Source organism: Pezoporus occidentalis, unplaced genomic scaffold (genome assembly GCF_034315485.1).
Source record: "Pezoporus occidentalis ecotype Australia unplaced genomic scaffold, CSIRO_AGI_Poc_V1 ctg192, whole genome shotgun sequence".
Lineage (NCBI taxonomy): Eukaryota > Metazoa > Chordata > Aves > Psittaciformes > Psittacidae > Pezoporus > Pezoporus occidentalis.
This window is the reverse complement of record NW_026913771.1, coordinates 915,799-938,279: the sequence shown is the minus strand read 5'-3', so window position 1 is coordinate 938,279 and position 22,481 is coordinate 915,799. Positions and strand designations below refer to the sequence as shown.

The window sequence follows — 22,481 nt, the reverse complement described above, 5'->3', positions numbered from 1 at the left end:
ATTTAAGCTTTTAATAAGCTGTGCAATACCCATCTACTGTAACCCTCATTGCTATATGTTGCCATAGCAAGAATCCGCTCACAGTGACACGTGAACAAAAACTAGTGCAAACCACTGTATTTCATATCAAATACAAATCACTACAGTAGTTGCTTTATTACCAAAATGTATTATATAACCTAAGGTGACATAAGACACCCCTGAGAAATGTGCCAGAAAGAGAATGACTTCAGCATGCAGGAAAACTGACCTACTGCACTGGATTCTTTAGCTTGACTTTTGGGTTTTTTTTCTTGACATTTTCAGTTACTTTTTCCTACTTAATTATATTATGACATCATGACTTTGCACTCCTTATTTTTGTTTGCTTCAGTAATAGAACCTGGGATAAATTAAGCTGAGTCAAAACAAAACAAAGGGATGTCACTGATTTTCAGTACTTATAATGTAAGCAATGAGAAACACTAGAATGATAAAATTGCATCAGACACTTTACCTACTCTTTCCCTTCCTTACTGGGGGTGGGATGAAGGATGGGATGAAGAACGGGTAGAGTTTCATGCTTAAAAACACACTATCTAAATCTTCTGGATGGAAAAAAAGTAAGGCTTATTCCTTTTCCTGGAAGGTATGTTGGATGTCTGTTTTGACAAGACCCAAGTAATGCAGGTTACATCCTGGTGTTTCACCAAAGCTATAATGAATTTGGGAATGAAGTATGATACAAATATAATGACTATATCCCTTGAGAAAGTTAAAACAAATGCTGCTGTCAGAGAAACCAACTTTTACAATAGTTTTTCTTCTGGGAGAATTGTTGTATCTTTTATTTTCCTCCTTCTTACTGCACTACAGTGCATCTGTGCCTCCACATTCTTACAAACTGGAAACGAACTAAAACTCATTCCACAAACACAAGGAAAGCTTATAAAGCTTCTGCAAAGCACAAAGCTGTCTTCTAACATACTCTGATTCACTGCCTTTTATAGACAAGCATGAGATGGATCATACAGCTCTTCCCCTTTCAAATCTATAAGCTCTTTGTAAATGAGCAATGAAGTAACCCATTCACCAGACTTGAGAAGGAATTCAGCATTAACAGTAAACTTTTCTGAGGGAAACTGAGGCATGGATATATAAGGACTTATTAAATCTGGCTCTCCTACTGCCTGACATCCTCCTAATCTTTAAAACATAAGATGCTTCCTTACTCATTAGTGTTAGAGTCCCTTTGGGAAAGCTTGTCTGCTCCTCAGAATGTGTTGACAGCACAAACTACAGGAAAGTAAGTCAATGGTATGACAAAATATAGGGACAAAAATTAAGTGCTTTGTGAAGGTGCAGAAATTACTACGAGAGACCTGAAAAAACAAGGGAAGAAACAGAGGGCAGGGAGGAAGAAAATGATAGTGGTGGCAAGAAGGGCAGTAATGCCCTGGGATACTCAGTGCTGAGAATGGAAACTGTATTCAGAATAAGAGAGTTTAATGACTGACCAGAAAATGTTCCAAAATCTACAAGTTTGAATGAAAAAGAGGAAAAAAGAAAGCATCTGTGCTGAGCAGCACTGTAATGACCCAACCCCAGACTCTGGCCCTGCATTCCCATAGGGCTACAGTGAACACTTCTAAAAAATTTACTGCCATTCCACCTGTCAAGTAAAATGACATTCTCTGCAGCTCTGCTTGAGACAGACAGTAAGAGCCCTGATCAGTCCCTTCAGTACCTGAAAAATATTTTGCTGTCTTGGATACTAGTAGAATAAAAACCAATTTGAGTTTCTGATTAATAAAAACTGCAAAAAATAATTAAGATATTTAGTATTAAAGAAGTTTTTCACATGTTAAAAGCAAATAAAAGGGAAAAATCAAGAACTGATAAATCTGTGGTATTCTTTTAGTCTTGCTTACTTTTAGAAATGTACTGCAACAGATTAAATTTTTAATTCTTTAAAAGTAGCAGTGACAGAAAAGGAACCTGCTTTGAGAGCCACTGAACAGTGACTCTAAAATCCAAGAGATCACAAGTTCATCTCCTTTTTCTGATCACTGCACAATCACAAGGTTAAGCAGCTGCTTCCAAGGAAGAGCCTTGTTTCCTCGGAGCAGTGCTTAAAGGTGCTGACCATGTAGGTGTAAATACATCTGTCTTTTGCCATTTGCAGTAATACATGCCTCCTACACTTCTCAGAGTGAGGCAGATGGTCCCTGTCCTGTCTAAATATTACACTGTACAGACTTACATTGCTATGTGTTTCTAGAAATATGAGGGCAGATGTTAAATATGTTAAACACACGCTTTGCCCCCTGGAGGTTTAAGTTAAGGCTGCTGTCTCAATTTGGTCATTTTAGGCATGCCAGGCTTCTTGGATCCTAGGCATTCCTCTTAAATCCCTGCTTTATAAATATAGCTTTTCATGTTAATTTTGTGTACTTTCATCAAACATCTTGGATGCAGAACAAATGAAGGAAGCTCTCAGCTTAGCATTACACATCCACACAGGCTTCACTGAAAATCACGATCCTCATTCATGAAAACTCTATTTACACAGCAGGGCATTTCCCATGACTGCTGTTTCCCCCCACCCCTTACATAAGCTGCACTGAGCAGTTTAAATTTAATTCGTTTTAAAAATTGCACAAAATATTAGCACAGGGATAGCTTGTGAATAATAAAATTTACTTAAAGAAAACGATGAATATGAACATTTCGGAATATGTTAAAGAACAAAACATTAAATAAAATAATGAAGAATTAACATATTTGTAACAGTTGTAGAAAAGCCTCCTGGTATCACCACAGCACTAAGGAAACAGCCCTTGCCAAGGCCACTGCATGATGTACTATTGGAAGCCAAGCGCTTTTTTTCAAATCATTATGCTCACTATTGCTCCTATGACCAGACCTTTGCCCTGGCAGACCCTCAGACCGCTTTTTGTTTTCTCTCTGTATCTTACCCCACCTAGTTCTAAATGTCTATTCCCTTTCTAGAAGTCTACCAACAGAGCCCAGAGTTACATTTTCACCCTTCTCTGACTGTACTCTTCAAGTCAGCTTTTTGATACTTTCCCTCTTTGAGGAACTGTAACTTCCGGCTTATCTCCATGCACACCAACATCTCTTTGACCCCACCTCCCTTCCTGTCCCCACCCAAGACCCCACCTTTCTATACCTTCAGAATTCACCCGATTGCTAGCGTAATCTTTTGCTCTCGTCTGCATTTAAATTGTAAGCAGGGAAAAAAAAAAAGAGCAAAAGTAAGCAACTGAAATGTATGTGTGGAAGAAGTTAAAACCACAACATTATCCCCATACTGCTTCTTTACCGTTTCCTAAGTTCCATTTACAATTAGCTATGAAGTTCAAGAACTTATCTGCATCCATCCTCTGTGCTTAGGGCAATCACATGTTTGTGGGTCACAATTTGGCTCAACAAGCCTAATAAAATTCCTGCTTACGGCAGCGAGAGCGGGACTGTATTGTTAGCTAGACATGTATATAGATACACATATGTATTTTGTGCACACATATGGAAGCTTCAGAAGGTCATCATGCATACTCAGTGCACTAAACAAAACAATACCAGATTTTACACAATGTCCTGAACACTCAAGCACAGAACATGGGAATTACTCAGGGAGAGAGGGAATATCCGTGTGCTCTCGCCTGAAAAATAATTCCTGGTTCACAAGACGCAAGGTGAAATGCACCTCCCTATCGGGGTCTGAGCAAGAAACCACTGAAGCTAGACAGTGACTGCACCTATTTGGCAAACACAGGAAAATGTTATGAACCTGCAGGACTCTCAGTTGTTTTGCCCAGCCACATGCCATACTTGAGCTATTTGTATTTTTAAAATACAAAAGCCGTCTGTATATGAATGGATTCAATTTTTAAGTAGAAACTATTCAGGAATTATTTTTTTTTTTTAAAGAGGGAAAAAATAGAAATAATTGAAATCATCACCCATTGGCTTTTTGTATTAATTTCAAACCCCAAAGATTTGGAATTTAGCAAAAGAAAAGTTTCAACTGTTAAACAGTATCAACTAACTTAAAATTGTGACACTTTAGGAAGCTCACAAAATCTTCTGTTATTATCACATACAGATATTTAGTAGAGCTTTCCGAAATGAATATTTTCAAGTGCCTTATCATGGCACAGGGGAAAGTACCAAAGTGCAGCTGGCTCAAAAATGAAAGTCCACACGTGAATTTCACAGTACAGAACAGGCACCTCAGTGGAAAAACAAGGTCAAGAAAACAGCCCGATTAAGTTTTGCCTTTATGCTCAACCTGGTTTACTGCCTTTCCAGTTCTGATAGTCAAAAATCATTTCTGCTTGAAAAGTTTGGAAATCAAAATAAACAAACTTTAAGGAGAAAAAAAAAGAAAAAAAAAGAAAACTTATAACTTATTCTGACTGAATACAGCTCTGCTTATGTTTCATACCAATTCCTGGTGTGAAACTTCTCCTGATGTCAGGAATTCTCCAGTATTTCCCATATGGTAGAAAATGACCCACCCCAATGAATATCCTGACTTTTCAGAGATTTGTTTTCAGGTTTTGTTTACTTATCTGATGCTGGTTTTCCCTTCTTGTCTCCTCTTCCCTCCCCAACCCTTCTGTCATTAAATTACTTATACTTCAATTAAAATAAGGAATAAAACTATGTATCACTAGTAACACAAATTATTTTCATATTAATTATAAATAACATTCCCCTATAAATTATAAAGAACAAAAAGAAAGGTTTCTGCAGATACACTTACCCTGTGCGTTTGGTGATGGTCCCTAATGTCATTGGCTGTTTGATTTGAGCAAGAGGCAACACCACAGTCAAACTTGGAAGAGGCAGGAGTCGAGGGTTCCCAGGATTATTGTTTGTGAAGTTATTGTAAGTGTCTTGGCTGTTCAATTTACCTTAATGGGATGGAGACGTAACAAAACACGTTATTGGAACTTTTTCTTCATTTATCATTTCTGTAACTGCCTAAAAGAAGCCATTGTCAAAAGAAATAAAAGTTAAAAAACAGAAAAAAAGAAAAAGCAAAAATAATGAGATCCTGTATAAGCAAAAATGTATCTAACAACCATCCCCATCTGAAGTAAAAAATAAATCACAATGGAAGCAGCAAATAGTTATTTTTCTATATGTGGGGATAAGGTCCCCTTCCATGGACGGGAAATTACTTGTGCTGCTGCTGCTTGCCTGACAGTTTTGTTCACCAGAAAGTTTTCAAGTTTAATTCGAAGAACAAGCCCTGGATTCCAATTCTCTCTTTAGAAAAAAAGAGTATCTGGAAGCGAATTATTTTCCTAAAGTACCACATACAGTGTTGGTAATTGAAAGTCCTGAAAAGGTCGCTTTTGTTGTCTCTACGGATAAAAGCACACAGAATAGTAATCTGCTGAACTAAGACCAGAGGAAAATAACAAGTAACTATAGAAAATATAGTCATGCAAAACTACACGTAAAAACAAGAAAGTATCAAGAAAGTAACCAACTTCACTCAATAAAGAAGAAGAAGAAAACAAATCATAGGTACTTTAAGAAGGAAGGGGAAAACATAATAAAAAAAAATCCCAACCACCCTAAATTTAGCTTGTTTCAAAGAGGTCTGTGCTGGATATACGCCCAGTTTAGATACGCTTTCTTACTTTCTGTATCATTCTGTAGTCACAACCTTTCATTCTTCAGTTAGAAAAGGAAACTAGCTACAAATTTCATGGACAGTAAAGAAAGAAATGTGAAAAAAACCAAAGAAAGAAGTTAAACAAAAAAGCGGCCAGTCTGTTTATAACAGAATCAAAAGTACTTTAAATAGACAAGCAACTATGAATTAAAAGGTTTAGATCATTAACTTGTTTTTCTGTGTTTCTATAATGCTGTGAAACGCTGGCTTTGTTCTTAATCAAAAGGGAGCCATATTGGGAATTAGGTTCCTAAACAACCGCCGCATTCTACATAGATATTATACAAATCCCAGGCCAAATCCATACAATCTGACTGAAGAGCAGCCACCTTTTTTCAAGGAAGAAAAACAGCACAGAAAAGGGTTTCTCACAGGAAGCTGCCTGAAAGGCTTTAATGGTACTTCAGATGGATTGAAAATAGGAAAAGGAAGGCGGAAAAATCTTAATGAATGTCTCATCATCCTAAAGACACTCAATGCTTCCTTTACCCTTCTTTTAATACTATATAACTGTAAGCTTAGGGGGTTTATTTGTTTTTTCTACAAAGTCCAAAGACCCCTGCATCTCAGAAAACATAATAATAAAAATGATGAAATTACAAAGCGTATTTTGTGCTAAGTATCTGGCCCGAACACTGGTCAATACATTTTAAGAGAAATAGCAAGGCTTTAATGAAGAACAAGCCTATTGAAGTCTGAGAGCAGATTTCATTAATAGCAATTTTCCTGCACCAACTTCGAATAAAAAGAAACAGGAAAGAGGGGAAGGAGGGGAGGGGGGGCGGGGGGGGGGGGGGGGGACCAACAACCCAGCTGAGATTTAAATTTACAACTGAGATGCAATTAATTTTTTTAAGGTTAGTTTCATAATGCTTTCTCAGTTCTTGTGAAAGGACTAGGAATAGTTTTCTGCATTACTCTCTAATTAGTTACTGTTGCATGCAATCAAGGCCTTTCCGAGAGTGCTTCACTCTCCTGTATTCTCCACGAGGCTATGCAGCAGACAGGGACAGTACCTACAGAGGGGGCTCCAAATGGCTGTAATTTGTTTTCCTTTACTTGTTAGGAATATAATTATTAACCATGAACTACTGAACCAAATGACTGTGTTCTAACAGTCCCCTCTCTCCCTTTCTCAAAGCACATTTAATTACTCAGTGCCCTCTGCCCCCAACATCATGTGGTTCTCCATATGCAAAACCTTTAGATGATTCAATAGAATATTTGCATGCAGGGAAATGAGACATTTACAGATCTCCTTCCTACAGAAGGATGGGCTGCTTTATTTTCATACAAGCTGAGGAATCCCAAGGCAGTTAAGGATGTTCAGAAAACTGCAGGATTAAGTCATCATGGTTTAGGAGGCTTTTATTAATTGCAGCAACAACACCCTACAAATGTTTAGGCTCACACACAAGAAAACATAAAGTACACACAAAAAAATGACTAATCTATACAGAGAGAACTGAAAATGTGCAAAAAAGTACGCTGAATGGGACCAAAACCTAAGATGATGATTCTTTAGAAAAAACAAACATTCAGAGGTCAAGACTTTCCTTCTTAAATGCATACTTAATCCAATGTAAACAAACATCAATAAAAACCTAGCTCATCATGCATGCACAACACCTGAGAGCACAACCATAATTCAAAAATTCAGCTATGACAAAGGGAAAAGCTGTAAATACATAATATATAAGCAATCTGTATTTTCTGCAGCAACATTTAGCTGCTTAACTGCAAATAAATATAATTCAAAGTAATCTAGTCAAAAACTAAAAGTTGAAATGCTACAAAAAGGAGACAAATTATTTCTGGCAGTAAAGCTTTTCTTGAAAATCTGACTACAGTAACATTGAGACACTGTGGCTGAGTAAAGTTAGAATCTTGCTTAATAGAAGAAATACAAATTCTGCTGCCACTTACACTGAATTATTTTTAGCCATTTTGATGATGGAAATGATCTATAATGCTACAGCTTCATTTTATGCTGCCTCAGACCTATCAGAGAAGTACATCCTTGTTACACTTGTTGACCCAGTAAATGCCCTCCATGACCAGGGCTGTTCCATTCATAAGCATTCAGCAAAAGCTGCATGCTACATTCTGTCCCAATTTACTGGGACAAAATAATGCTACACATTATGTTTAATAAGTCATTTTAAACCCCCTTAAGTTTCTGGTGTCCTGTTGTACCCATCCAGAAATTCAACAGTCACTCTCCATTCCTCCAGCCCTTTGAAGCAGGGAACTCTTTCTGCAAGTAAATGGGAGTTGCGTGTGCCCAGGACTGCTGTAACAGGCCAAAAGAGCACAAAGAATGCAGTCAAGCATCAACATTATTTCTACAGCTCAAGCAGTTGTTGATTCACTGTCAAAGCTTAAGCAACAAATAAGCCAAAGTTTAAGTCCACTAGCAGAATCCTGTACCCAAGTTACCTTGCTACATGTGGACGGCATACATTAATTCTTGCAAGGAAATACAGATATTAATAAAGAATAACGCCTGGAATTACAGCTTCAATAGAGTAGCTTCACTTAGTGATAATTTAACTTTAAATGCTAACTTGGTTGCACACTGGCACACAGATCACATCCTACTGACTATTCAGGGAATACTCTCTATTACAACTAAGAGAAAATTAAATGTCACCATCACAATTTCATGGTAAACATGCCCTCACAAGAACCAGCCTGAACACTTCCAGCAGAGCATTCCGAACGATGAGTCAGTCTGGTATGCACCCAGAGCACGAGTTTAACAGCCCTCAGGACCTCAGGCAAGGCAAGTGCTTTTGGTCAAGTATTTGTCTTTCCACAGGCTGCCATGAAAGAGATTTTTAGGTGACAGTTCAAGAGCTGTGCACAGAATACATTAAAGCCTGACCAGGCTGAGTTTTGTTTTCCCTGTGTGCATCAGCGAAAATCCCATTTGCCTGCACTGCCTATCCAGCTTGGGCCACAGCTAAGGATGCTCACAAAAGGGAGTGCTTCCATTATCTTCACTCAAATATTACAGACTCAGGATCCAAATTCTTGATCACAACTAAAGCCAAGTCAAAAACCTCCTTCAGATAATCCTCATTCAGCCATTTAGAGTCCCACTGGAGAAAAATGAAAGAAAAAATGTCCTATGTCTCAACTTAAGCTGCTGGCAAATCTCTAATTAATTTTACTAAGGGACTTGAAAAAGCTGAGGATGTCATGGTTTTGGGGGTCTGACAGCAGAACTTTATTTACAAGTGCAGCATTATACTGGAATAAATGTTGCATACTGAAACATAGAAAATGTGATCAGTTAGTTCTGCCTTTGTACCTGTTTGATTAAAGTTTACAATGAAACCGCCATCATATCACCCACCCAAAATCTGAGCCATGCTTCTCCAGGCATTTTATTCCACATACAGTCCAAGGAAAAATGGATTAAGTTGAGGATAAAAGTGAAGAAAGAAAACAACAATGGGCTTTGTTGTCAGACAGAGGGAGAGGCTGCAGGGTCTGCCTGGCTGGGGTGTATTCCCAAGCCAGCCATCATTAACAGACTCACTTCCACCGAGAAAAAAAGGGAGGCCTGAAAGCGCCGGACAAAAGAAATCCCAGCAGACAAAGAAAAAACAAATTAAAAGCACCATTATAAAACACAGATGCTACAAGGAAAATAAACTTCACAAGATTTACTGGTTTTTGACAAAGCTGGACATCTGTGGAAAAGACATCAGGAGCAGCTCTCAGGTACAGTCGGGCCAGGCTTGTGGCCCCACTGCTTTGGCCTCACCTCCATCCTCCTAACCACAGCCCCTGGCTGATGACCAGCTATACCACTTCCTGCTCCAAGTTATGCCAGAGTCCCTCTTCACTGTCCACATACCTGTACCATCACAACTCTGACTTATGGACAGCTACAGCTTTATTTACAATTATTTTATTTATAATCATTGTTAAACCTATAAAATACTCTTAAGGCTTAAATGTGAGGTTTAAACATTTGATCAAAACACGCCTTTCTACGTTTTTGAAGTATAATTTTGGATATGAAAGGAAAGCTACACCAAGGGGAAAAAGAGCCAGACTTGCGAGCTTGTAACACTGTGTAAAAAGCATTCAATCAACTGAAAGCAATTAATACAGTAAACTTGTCCTCTTCTGATCAACTAAGAGCCTTGATGAATTCAGGCCAGATTTCAAATTGGTCAGCATTTGAACAGAGTACTTCAGGGCACTACTGTCAGAGATCATCTCTGAGGAGAGAGAAGAAAAAAACATCCTGATCTTTGCAACTACTAATGACATAATTCTACATCAAAACGCAGCACAGCAGATACATTCCTGCCAGCCCCAAGGAGCTCATCTGTGAACGCAGCGCAATGCAGCCAGGGTTGCACAGAGACTTTACTGGATCCTGGAAGAATTAAGGGGATGCAGCCGCACAGATCACTCTACTCTTACTTTGCCCTTCTCTTTACTCCACGCATAGGCACCACGTTAATGTGACTAAATCGCTTCTCTCCTGTTTTAAGCGTAGCTCTAATATATTGGTACCACTCCATCAGATGGAACCCAGTATCCCACAACTGAGCTTAAAACCAAACCTACACCCTAACACCTATGGGATGCAAAGACCAACTTGCCACCAAATGGAAACTGAATCACTTTAGCCAGTAAATTTCCCTGGCAGTTTCAGTTGTGCATGGCATGTCTCGCTGTTCAAGAGTTGTGGGATCCTCTTTTGCATAGAGAAATTCCACCCTATTAGTGAGCAAAGCAAACAGGACTTGGCCCAGACAAGTCCTCTGGTAGGAAAGTAATGATCATAAGCATTTTAGTTTCTCGATACACTTTACATGAAAAACTAAAGTGGTATCAAGCACCTCTTAGCCTCATAATAAAATGATTCTGTGTTGGTTTTTTCCCATTTTTCTTCCATTACTCCAATATGAAAAGCTTAGTAATGCAGCATCATTAAAATTCAAAACCCACTTGATTAGCTTTTATATCTTACAGTCTTTAACAGACTACATTTCAAAGCGCACCACGTAGTCTACTGACATTAACACTACACATAAACATCTATAATTTGGTAAATAAATACGCAGTAACTCCAGGCTATGCAGTCATGTAGAGGCTGAGTTACACGAAAAGGAACTGTGTTTGGCCATTATTTCTGTTTAGTGTAATACTGAAGATTCCTCAGCTAAACATTCAGTAATCGTATAATGCAAGGGAAATAAAATCCTTTCTAACTGGCAGACAGAAAATAGCAGGAAAAACAGAAGTGTCATGGATGTGATGGTTTATTTTGCTTTCCTTTTATTCAATACAAAAAGTTTCCCGGATGAGAATGGAAAGCTTCCCAGCTTCAGTTCCAAGACTTTCACCCTCGTTTCTGACCTTTTCTCAGACATGTTCCAGTATAATCTGTAATCTGCTACAGTCGGAAGAGGAAACAGCAGCGCCCTGGTGAGAAACGCTGCCTTGTGACCTGAGCGAAGAACCCTGCGGAAGCAATGCTGGCTCGCAGAAGTCATTTGGAAAAGCCTGACAGACAAACTCAATAGTGTCCCAAGAAACACACTCAACACCACAAGCGCTAATTACTGCTGAAAAGTGGGCTTTTTCTTTTATGTTTTATCAGTCAAACATGTTTTATCTTTCCTTGTGAAATGTTACACACTTTCCTAGAAAAAGTCAGGAAACTAATTATTTTAGTTAATGATCGCTTCCAAATTAAAGCTACATTGCAATTTCCCTCAATTGTATCCTATCAAATTTAAACACACTTCACACCCTAACCAGCAACATTTCCAGTACAATTAGACCCACTGAAGGAAGAATATTATGTATTAGCTACAGCATGTATATGCACATGATCTAGCTACTTACACCAATTTTTTCTCTCAGCTAAACTGGTACAAGTCCAAAACCTAGCACTAACTTGATCCCACTGAAATGGATGGGAGAAAATAATGCAGCCAGTTGTTTTCACGTTTAAAACCACTCAATATTGAACTTTTGAAAAACAGCTGCACTAAATCTCATGACTCTCCTAAGAAAGCAGAACTTTCTCTCTATTTGTATCCAGGCAAGGCATGTGACAGTGACAGGCAAGCTCCTCAGTCAGAATACTCTGCTGAGACATGCAAGCGCCAGTCCAAGTGTCTCAGCCACTGTTGAGACAGAGTCCTCTGCCCTCTTACCCAAACTTCTTGAACTCCAGCTCTTCAACTGCTTGTCAGCATCATCCACTCAAAATCTGAACACTGCTTCCTAATATTCCTTTCCTCCTTCTGAAGTTTTTACTTCTACAATCTTCGGTTTCAAAAACTTTGTCCCCAGTTATAAAGCATCCCACTGATAACCTGAAAATCTCCTCTTGTCCTTGGCAAAGGTCAGAAGATGGAAGGAACTGCCTCCTACCTCTACCCAGCCTAAGACGGATGACAGCTCAAACCTCAAGCTCTAACTGGGATTTGAACTTGCCATTTACTTATACAGTTAGTGACGTACAGCTGGCCATTTCACCTACCTCCATGTGTATTCTTTTTCTGCATGGAAAACTACATTGACAGTCCAGAGGAATCAAAAAGGAGAGGAAGCCACATCTGCCAGAACAGCAGCAGTGTCCTGGGCCCCATCGCACCTCTCAGCAGCAGCTGTGAGGACATCCATAGTGTTAACTGCCTCGTGTAAAACACATCTCCTTGAAAACCTGATACAAATGTCTGCTTCTTTCCTTACTGTTTCCCCTCCTCATTTTTACCAGTTTGCTATGATAGAGTTCCTCAAAGAGCTGCACAACAAAGTGCCTTAAAGCATTTCCTTGGAAAACAACACACACACCCCCCACACCCCCCCGCCCCTTCACACACAAACACACACATACAAGTCTGGCATAATAACCATCTTTCAGGACTTATTTAACTAAAAATATTGTTGGTGCAAAGCTCAAGTCCATTTATGGGCAAAATTTGAAGTAACAACAACAACAAGACGTGTTTGCCAGCTGTTGGCTCCAGGCTTTGCACAGCCATAAAGCAGGCAACAGCAGTAACACTTCAGCTGGTCTGCTCCAGATGGTGGGTACCAGCAGAATCAGCCAAACTGGCCTTTCTGCTCTCAGGCCATCTCCAGCAAACGCCAGCCACAGGCAGGGGGGTGCAGGCACTGCTATCCTATTTGGACCTATTCTTGTACTTTCAACTCTTCACAGATTAAAGGACTGCAAGATTAGTTTCTTGTAAATACTATAGGTATAACCATGGAATATTTTGCAAACAGATGTGAAGGTGCACTGCCCACTCTCCCCAACACATGGCCATAAACAAGCTCTGGACCAAATGCTGTGGCTGTAGCTACAAAAGAACTGGACTTGAGTTTGCAGACTCTTCAAGGAAAGAACTATGTGAGCTCAGACTTAACAGGCCACTAATGAGGTTATCGTACAGGCGACTTCTAGGCAATGTGCAGAGGCTCTGCTACTCCAATTTCTTGCACATGGGAATTTTACTAACACTGTCTGCTGGTGAATGATGAAACGCTTGAGAAAACAAGTATTCACTACTACTGCTCCTTGTCATGCCCATCAATCATAATTCATATCAACACAGTCCTGAATTCAAAGCTTTCTTTCAGGGATGACTCTGAGATGCACAAGAAACTGCAAAATGACTGGTCTGGGAATTTCTAAAGGGCACCTCTAAAGCTGTGTTGGGTGAGGAAATAGGGAAAATTTAATAGCAGCCCTTTACCCAAAGGTCTTAGCTTATTAGAATGTAGCATTGACAATAAACTGCATCTTAATATATTTGTGGCTTCACCCCCACCTTTTTACCTACACCTTATTTTCCCTTGCTCTAGCTGCAAAAATTAGCACAAGGATTTTAGCATCTAAATTCAATGTGGGTTGAATACACAGTATTTATCCCAAGCTACGTGAAAAAAAAGTGCCTCAAGAACCACTGCATATGAGAACCTGATAATAATATCCATGGGTAATTATAATAAATGGCTTGTCTGAAACACCCATAGAATGGGAACTGAAGTAAAGCATAGCAATCGCTCTCCCTCTTCCACCCACCGCACACCCTCAGCAGCCCTGCTCTTTTACCCATGACCGTTAAGGATGTTTTCTGGCTCTGTGACAGCATCGTGACTCAGGTCATGAGAAGTGTCAAAGATGCATTTCCTTGAGATGGGAAAAAGCAACTGATTTTAACAGCCCACAAAGACTGAGTGAAAAGAATAAGCCCAATCAGCATATTTAAGGGTAAAGATAAACCTTTTAAAAGATACAAGTATATCTTATTTCCAATCTTTATGCTTACGTTTCTTTCCATAAAGTGTTTACATTTTTTCAGACTACCAAAAATGCAGTTGATTTAAATGCCTGACTTAAGAATAATAAACTGAAACAAATAAACAAGGACAGCACCCATTTACTGCATAATCAATCACCAATCATCTACACAGGCAATCTGATTCAAGCACCAGGGATCAGCCCCGGATTCCGTTTCAGCAATGGCTGTGCCTCAGACTACCCACTGACAGGGGAACCAGAAGGTGCTTGCGCTTAAACTCAGAAGGTTCATCAGATAAAAGGATTGTTCCCACCAGTTTTTGTCCCATTCCTTTCCCTTGCTGGTTACTGACACAGAGCTTCACATGCTTTCACCTTCCTTCATGCCAAACCTTACTTGTCATACAACACCCTCAATACTTAAACCTCCTCCTTCAGCTGATACCGTCTCTTCAAAAACTCTAGATTCTACTCTCTCACCTTCTGACCAAACATATTACAGGCTTGTATCAGGTGAGCAAAGCTACTTCTTGTCATTTCACTGATCACATCTCCCTCAAGCCACTTACATTTCTTGACCCACCAACAAATTTGTGGACCACACTGTCTCCCCTCCACTAGACCTCTGTTCTCCTGACATAATCCTTTCCACTGTTGTGCTCTGGAAACGAGCACTGTCAGGAAACCTTCCCTGCATCACTCCTTCAGTGACCAGCTCTTTTCTACTGGTTTATTTCAAAGCTCAGTCTTAGTGACTGCCTTTATGCTGATCACACACATTTATTTCTCCTGAAAACACTGCTGAGCTCTATACATGTGTACCTAGTCCTCTGCACAGATCCACAAAGCATACTGAGAAGCTGTAAAGCAACTGAGCACTTTCCTTCTTGTGCTTCACTATTATCACTATTTATCAATTTCTAATTGCCAGCTCCATGACCCTATCAAAACCGATGCATAATCTGCAGGATATCTACTTTCTCATGATGTATGAGAAGAAAACACACTGGCTTGGCTTTTACATTCCTGGTGAGATTTGGAGATGGAAAAACATCCTCTTATTTTAAGTTGAGAGGAAGTAACGGATGGAACAACTGAACAGAATCCCAAAATGTCGTTCTATTAAGCTATTTTCAGAGAAACACTTAAGAATCCAGTTACCACTGCTCCTTGGGCTCCCTCCGTACACGCCTCTGGCACATCAGCACTTGACCCTACATAAAATTCTCTTCAGTTTGATGTTACCAGGATTGAAATCATCCATCTTGACAGGAAAACTTCAGTGGGACACTCACATCTGTGGAAATCCAACTCCTCTCCATCTTCCACCCTGCTTTCACCTCGCGATCCATCTCTGACATCGCGGCCTCCTGTGCACTACCTATTACTTCCCCTCCGCCTGCCTACCCCCGGTCTTTCTGAACCAGCTTGCTTTGACCGCCGCCATGGCATTTGCTGTGCTAAATCGCTCAGTCATAGAGTTTTAGACTTCATAGCTCAAGAACTGCAATTCCCCTCTGATATCAGCCTCCTCCAACTTTCAATTTATCTGGAATTCTTACAACTCCTTTTCCAAATACAAAGGCAGACGGACGTTTGCCCCGTCTCAGATTGATGCTGTTTACAAAAGCTCCACTTCTAAAACGCTTTATGTACAGACACGAACTTCCCTTGTGACAGAATTTATCAGTCTACTTCCCTACTTATCTGAAGGGAATGGATCTTTTTCTTCCACTTCAGAAACTATCCAAAATATACCACCCGCTTCTTTCACTCCACTGATTCTCCAGCCATTAAGAAGGAAAAAGAAAAAGAAAAATAAAGAAAAATAAAGGAAAAAAAAGGGGGGGGACGGGGGACGACACGGGGACACGGGGGGTGGACGGGACGGACACAGCTAAACCCATAGCTCATTTCCAAGCAGCAAGCTCTGCCCCGCTCCCAACCTGGTGCTTTTGAGCTGTTTGTACCTCTCACGTGTAACCGTGTACCTCCCTCCAGGTAAATCATTATTTATTTCCCCCTAATTGCCATAAAATCGTGAAGAGAAACTTCAAATGAGAGCGTGAGATCAAGAGAAATCGCTACGTGTTTCAGGCAGCCGGCTGCAGAGGGGGTTACCTCAGGACCGTGAGGTAAATTCTCCCTCCATTAACCAAAAGGAAGGTCCGTTCTCCTTACCCCTCTTTGCCAAGTGTTTTACATCGCGATAAACCAACCAGGAGCACCCTGGCGACTCCGTGAGGAGCCGCGGGTGGGAGGGAAGCGCTCTCCCAGCTGCAACGACCGCTGTTAAAGGCGCCCTGGCAGCAGCCGCAGCCCCAGGCCGCGGCCCCTTCCCCGCTCCCCTCAGAGGCGCGGCACGGCGTGGGGAGGGCGCCCCCTGCAGGCTGCCGCCGTTCACCACCGCTCAGGGCTGAGAGCGTTGGGGTGGAAAACGGGGGGTTTTGGTCAAATTGATGCACCCAGGAGAAGCGGGAATGGGGATGACGGGGAAAGAGGTTTAAAGAAGACGTGATGCTGTGGAAGAGCAACACGGTTAAACACACCGGGCATTAAAAAGTAATAAGCAAATAACCTATTCTACAGCTTGTGCTATTATTGCTATAAATATATATTAATACATATATTTATAGAAACATATATACAATAAATATCTAAATATATATACTAAATATATAAATATATTTATTATATATATATTTCTATAAATATCTATATTCTATAAGAACTATTTTCTGCCGAGAGAGGCCACAGTTAACCCAGGGGAAAAGTAAAGCCGCACAGAGACTTTTTAACCAAGTGTTTTGGTGTTTACAGCGCCAGCTCTCGAGTTAAGCTTTGGGAGGGAGCTGCCCTCCAGTGCTTTACGTTCTTATGCAGTTAATTTTCTTTGAAACTATTTTTGTCCTCCTCTCTCTAAATAGGTGGTTTCTTAAGTGAGTGTTACTTAAAGGAAACCAATCTGTTTTTCAGGAAGGGCTGATGATGTCAGGCCTTTCAACTCTGCTTTCCCATAAGAATTCTTCTAGCAAAAGGAGTTTCACTCTGGGAAATAGTGAAAACTAACGGGAAAATATTCAAAGCATCTCAGGCTGCATGTTTATCAAACTTCTAGGTTTACACTTGGGTTTTAATCGTGTTGTGAATGTAACAAACGAGGGGAAAGTGAGAGAAGCCCTTTTTGGGTTTTAGAGTTAAAAAATGAATTTGCAATGAACAAACGTGCGATACCAAAATAACCCTAAAGAGCTAAACGCACGTCTGAATGCAATACACACAGAACGTGTTTTTTCATAGTTCTAAATTTATGTGCTCCATTTCAGCACAGGTATTAAATCTGAAACAGAACCACTGCGTATTATGAACACGAGAACTATAACCAAAAAAATACTTCAACCCCAACGAAATGACAAGAGAAATTCAGAGAGTATCATATTATTATTGACTGGTTTTAGGAGGTGTGGATGTGTAGCTATAGGTCCAATGTGTGCTTATTTACTCTATTATTGTTCTGATACTGGAAATCCCTGCAGTCAGCAACAGAAAAAACCTCCGAGCAGAGCCAGAGAGACTTCAACTTATGGGTGGCTCAAGAACTAATGATAGTAACAGACTGTAAGTTTTCATTTGCAGAATAATAAGAGTTTCAGAAAGCTTTCAATCTTCCAAGAAAAGCATTCAATTTTTACAGCCAAATGCTCCTTGCTATTCACAAACAGGTCCTGATGATAACATTGGATACATCTGCATTATCTAAAGCACAGCTCTAACTACTCACCCATTAACCCACCCTGCCTACCTGTGAGACAGGTAAGTACCACAAACCCCATTTTAGACAAGTAAAAAGGTCACACCAGGCCATATACTACCCTAACATTTAGCCCCACAACCAACTGATGTCGTAACAGTCTTATAATAGTAAAAGCCCATAAAAGGATCCCAACCTAACTCTGATATTACTGACAACACACTCTGGCAATCCAACGGAATGACAAAAACACAACGTCGCTGGATTAACAGGCACAACGGCCCAAACAAAATCTGTGCTAGCTATAAAAGGTGCAAAGGAACCATCTCTTTATCATCTTCTATTTAACAGTTTACTTCATTCTGCTAAAAAGAACAAAGCCGAACTATGATTCATTTGGAAATGAAATCATCCCCACCCCTACTAAGGCGTACATCGTGTGGGTAAACAGTTCCTCGGGTACTCTGAACAAAAAGTAAATAGATTGCCCTGCTACTATATACATAGCAAACAGTTTAATTTTGAAATGAGAGTTAAAAAACATGCGAGAAGAATATCACAGAGCCTGAACTCTGAAAATATTTACAAGAACAAAAGCTAATCATGAGTTAACATCAATAGGTTACAATTGCTCATCAAAAAAGAAGACAACAAGCAAGGGCTTTGCTCACAGAAGTCCGGTCTCTTGGCCTCAGGTTGCAGCAATGCTATTGTAATGTGAAAGAAATATTTGCAGAAGGATTAACAGCAGTTTTTCTTTTATAGTTTTCGGGTTTATTGAAACCTTTCCGGACTGCAAAGCACAGAAGAGGAAAACCATGATGACACCAGAATACTCTCCAGAGATAAAACCAGGTTATCACAGTCTGCTCTGAAGATCAGTCACTTGATCAACAATTTGTCCCAGTGCAACGGTGCTCTTCAGGACACGATTTTTGGGTTTATTTCCATTATAATCAAGTGCACTTAGTGGGATGACTAGGGAAACAGTTACTCTTCTTAAACAAAACTACAGAATTCAAGTAATTCTACACACTGGGAACAGAGAGATTATTCTTCCTGTTACACAACAGAAAGCTGAGAGACAAAATCAGCTCCATAAAACTGACCAAGGGTCACAGAGCAAGCTAAAAGTAAAGCAAAGAATCAAACCCGGAACTGCTCTGTTATGACTACTAGCTTATGCTCCTGTCACCAGACCGCCATAACTCCTCCAAATGACAATAATTTAACTTTCTAATATGGTAAGGAGCTGTTACAATGTGAGTAAACTCATTTTAGCTCACTAATTAGAATAATCACCGCTCTCTGGCTAATCCAGCTGCCACACACGTCCACAAAACCCCTCCACTGAAAGTCACTGTGAACTTCAGGGGTTTCCTTCCCAAGTTGATGATAAATGGCGTTTTGTAAGAGGCATATGCTATAGTTCAATATCCTGCCTACCTCCAGCCGGGTAACCTGAAAAATTACTGCAAGTAAAAAGCACCAATAACAGTCCTAAAAGCATTACAATATTTTACCAAATGGATTCTCTAAAACCAAACTATTGCTTGGGTTGTTTTCCGAAGATTTTAAGGCAACTCCGCTAACTCCTCTGTTTAATCTCCTCAAAATTCTCACAAGAAATTTTCATATGAAGGTTTGCAAGTTACCAACCCAGCCTTTGCATGCATCCAACTTCAAGCTCTTCGACACTGTGAGAAAGTGATGAGCACAACCTGTGTGAAGTTCTTCAGAAACTGCAATTACTTTTCAGCCTTCTCATGGAGCTAATGACTTAAACAGCACTCATTTTCACGCAGTGATGACTGCACAAAGATCTTTGGGGGAAAAAAAATCTGATTTACTTATTATATCTCAAGACAGGCGTTGGAAAACTGAAACTGTAAAACTCTTGGGACACTCCCACAAATGCCTCTCCCTTTCTCTCAGTAACTCATCCATGCATGGTCTTTCTCCCACCTACAAAATCTGTCCATCACTGAGAATGCTAGAGCAAATGATACTGCTGTTTCTTCTTGGGTTGGAAGAAAGTGTCAAATCTATTCAGAACTCCAAATGTATCTAAAAGCACTGTAGCCAACAACTCACTGCAGTTTCCCTTGACACAAACCAGAATTGATTAGATGAAAGCTACACAAATTGATAGTTCCTTCCTTCCCCATACGTGATGTCAGCAGCTAAAGGAGACTGGATGTGCCATAGTAAACCTTTACAGCACTTCCCAGCCTGTTTCAAGCCTTACATGCTAAGCTGTTGTACGATGATGTGACAGAAGAAAGTAAAATGGTAGATACTGAAATATCTCTGAGGAGGAGGAAATTGCAGATGGCATTTTGGGTGCCTTCCAGTGGCTCCAGGCAGAAGAGCATGGCTCCAGAACAGCGCAGCAGAAAACTACATTTAGAAAAGTCCAAAGAAAGAAGAAAATAGAAAGGCTTCTTCTGGGACAAGTCTGGTTCCCTTAATAATCAACAAGTCATAGAAACGTTCCTTTGATTCAGAAATCCAACAAAGGTTCTCTCTATGGCAGTTGACTCTCTTGTCTTTGTTGTCGACTAGGACAGCACATAGTTGGGCTTTCACAAGCACTTCTAATCCTACTCATAATCAGGGAAGAGGGGCTGTTCTTGGCCATTTTTAATACTCTCAGACTGGAAAAGAGTGGCTCTCCATACCAAACTGCTATTTAAACTTTCACTTCAATGGAAGCTGTGACTTAATAGAAAGGAGGGGCAAGGATGCAGCAAATCCTGAATCCAAACAATGCAGCTTCTAGGACAGACCTCATGAAAGGGAAGGGCAAAAAGAACGGCAAAGATGAAACCGATGAAGCTGGGACAATGATGATATTTGAACCTTATTTAGAGGCTCTCCTTCCTGTCCTCTGAGTCTTTCCAAAGCATATCCACCCCAGTGGTGGGATGTACAGGTTTGTGAGATTACTTCTCACATTGCTCACACACGCACACAAAAGTGGACAAAAATCTAAGCCATCAACTTCACATTGCCTAGTTTCCACATTTCTCCTCAAACAGTATTTATGGTGGATATCCAAATGGACTTCATGATCATCAAGACTGATGAGCAACGAGAACTTCAGATAACTGCTTTTGAATATAGACCAGATTAATGACCATCTGCCAGATGGAAACAAAACTTGAAACCCAAAGACCTCAAAACTTGCAGTTTAGAGTGGAAATTATTAACACAGCTGTGATAGCAGAGTTTACTTACGCTGCAAAACCAGAGCTATCTTTCTGAAGTTATTTATACCTTGGCTCTGCATACATTACTTATTTTTTGCACAATACCTGCAGCATCTTCTTTAATGGAACTCATTTTTTAGTGGCACAAACTACACGAGGAGATAGAACGAACCAAATAAATTCTTGCAATCTCTGGTAAAATCAACTGTTAGCAACTAATACTGAAACCTGAAGCTGGAAGACCATGAAGGTCTTTAGGCCAGCATCTCCAAAGGTATTTAGGAACCAAATCCTTTTGAGTCAGGCAGCTACACAGCAGGTACTGGAACACCTTAGAGGACATGGGTTCTAATGACTCAAGGAAATAGGTTTCTTGACCACGTAAGGGGAAGGAAAAGAGGATAAAAAAGAGATTTACCATGGAGCGGTGAACCAGAGGGGCTGCTTGAGAGGCCTGGAACAGGGCTACAACGTCCTCCTTGCTTAGATGTCAGCTCTTGCTCGATCTCTTCCAACCCTGCACTCTTCTGGAATCGGCTCATGCGATTTACCACCCGGGGTGACATGTGTGTTCGCACACAGGGCTGGCCACCATAAGGATTGATGGGAAAAACATGGGAAGTGCCCCGAAGTGTGCTGACCACAACCCAGCGGCAGTCATGGCTGAAGGAGATATCCTGTACCTAGAAAACAGGGGAGTGAAATGGGAAGGCAGTCACCAATGTACATGTATCTAACAAAGGAAACAGACAATCATGTTTTACACAGACACAAATCTTAACTGGAAATATGAATAAAAACTTCTAAGTTTAGGCAACAACTTGAATTTCTGCATATATACCGATGAACTCAGTACATATTCAGCACGTTTCAAGCTGCACTGTAATACCCAGATCCAAATTGTGTGTGCTTTGCAAAATACTCTGAGATTTTTCTTTTCAACAGGCCTGAACTTCTGGAAACAAAAACCCTGCTGCAAAGCACCGCAGAAAGCCACGATTTTCAACTAGAATTTAGTTCTAAAAGGAGTTGGGAAATCGTTTCAATTACATCTTTTGTTATTTGCTCCTTTCATTTTTGGCGATTACCCAAAAAGGGAAAAGGGAAGGATGAGAAGAAGAGAGAGATCTCATCACTAGGCCTCATTTTGACAAATACTGGCACACAAAACTGTACTTTTAGTTAACAGAAACACCACGTCCTATGCAACTTAACAAACCAAACACCAATGGCCAGTACTTTCAGGAGCTGTCTGTAACGGTCTCTGATCTTGCTACTGTCAGTGTATCCCTCAGGGGAGCTACCATTCACCCTGGTATCCCTGGCCCTGTGCTATTCTTTGGATTTAGACTTCTGTCAAGAAAAAAAATGAGTAACTTTGGCCATTTCTCTCCATAAACCCACTCCATTGTACACATAATATTTATTAATCAGCTATTAAAGTTTCTTCTTACACATACAGGTGCTTATCCACCACTTGAGAAACACAAGTCTTATTTTAGCTTGAAATGGCCAGTCTTGAAGCAAATA

At 40.2% G+C, this 22,481-nt stretch overlaps 1 protein-coding gene across 16 annotated transcripts in view; it reads right to left on the bottom strand.

The window, feature by feature from the left end:
- BCAS3 (BCAS3 microtubule associated cell migration factor) overlaps window positions 1–22,481 on the bottom strand; it is a 361,344-nt gene that overhangs the window by 221,077 nt on the left and 117,786 nt on the right. For all 16 annotated transcript variants that reach the window (XM_062617124.1, XM_062617125.1, XM_062617126.1 and 13 more), the window contains 2 exons: window positions 21,370–21,634; window positions 4,772–4,922 (listed from right to left, as the gene is read on the bottom strand). In XM_062617124.1, the coding sequence (XP_062473108.1) occupies window positions 4,772–4,922; window positions 21,370–21,634 (416 nt within the window). The remainder of the gene's footprint in view (window positions 1–4,771; window positions 4,923–21,369; window positions 21,635–22,481) is intronic.